At 75.6% G+C, this 537-nt stretch overlaps 1 protein-coding gene across 1 annotated transcript in view; it reads left to right on the top strand.

The window, feature by feature from the left end:
• Positions 1–6: 6 nt before the first annotated feature.
• Positions 7–537, top strand: part of C2CD4C (C2 calcium dependent domain containing 4C) — a 1,384-nt gene continuing 853 nt past the window's right edge. Inside the window, 2 exon segments of the mRNA XM_027769554.1 lie at positions 7–271; positions 273–537. The exon segment at positions 273–537 is cut by the window's right edge and continues 853 nt beyond it. Coding sequence (XP_027625355.1) covers positions 29–271; positions 273–537 — 508 coding nt within the window. The 5' untranslated portion in view covers positions 7–28.

Below are 537 nucleotides of genomic sequence, written 5' to 3'. Positions count from 1 at the left end.
CGGCCCTTCCCGCTCCGGCCGCGGCCCTATGAGGAGGACCAACATGTGGTTTCTGGAGCGCCTCCGGGGGTCTGGGGGGCACGGGGCCCACGGGGGCCCAGGGGCCGAGGCCGGGGACGTGGCCCCCAAGGGGCCCGTGTACAGCAACGTGCTAACCCCAGACAAGATCCCCGACTTCTTCATCCCCCCCAAGCTGCCCTCTGGCCCGGCCGAGGCTGAGGGCCAGGCCGAGCTGGGCCCGTCCACGTCAGAGCAGAGCCTGGCCGCGCCCCGCCGCGCCCCCCGCCCCCCGGAGCCCCCGGCTGCCCCCCAAGCTGGCGGCAGAGAGCAGGAGCCTGCTGAAGGCGGCCACGAAGCACGTGATCCAGGTGGAGAGCGACAGCCCCCACACCCGGCGCAAGGAGTCCCTCTTCCACAGCGAGCACGGGGCCCTGGCGCAGATGGGGTCCCCGGGGGCCGTGCGCCGCAGGCCGGGCGCCAGGGCCAACGGCGAGGGGGGGCCCAAGGAGGCTGGGGGGGCCCTGATGAGGCCGCGCC

Source organism: Tupaia chinensis, unplaced genomic scaffold (genome assembly GCF_000334495.1).
Source record: "Tupaia chinensis unplaced genomic scaffold, TupChi_1.0 Scaffold149964_1, whole genome shotgun sequence".
Lineage (NCBI taxonomy): Eukaryota > Metazoa > Chordata > Mammalia > Scandentia > Tupaiidae > Tupaia > Tupaia belangeri.
Note: the sequence above shows the minus strand (reverse complement) of the source record. Positions and strands in the feature narration are given on the sequence as shown.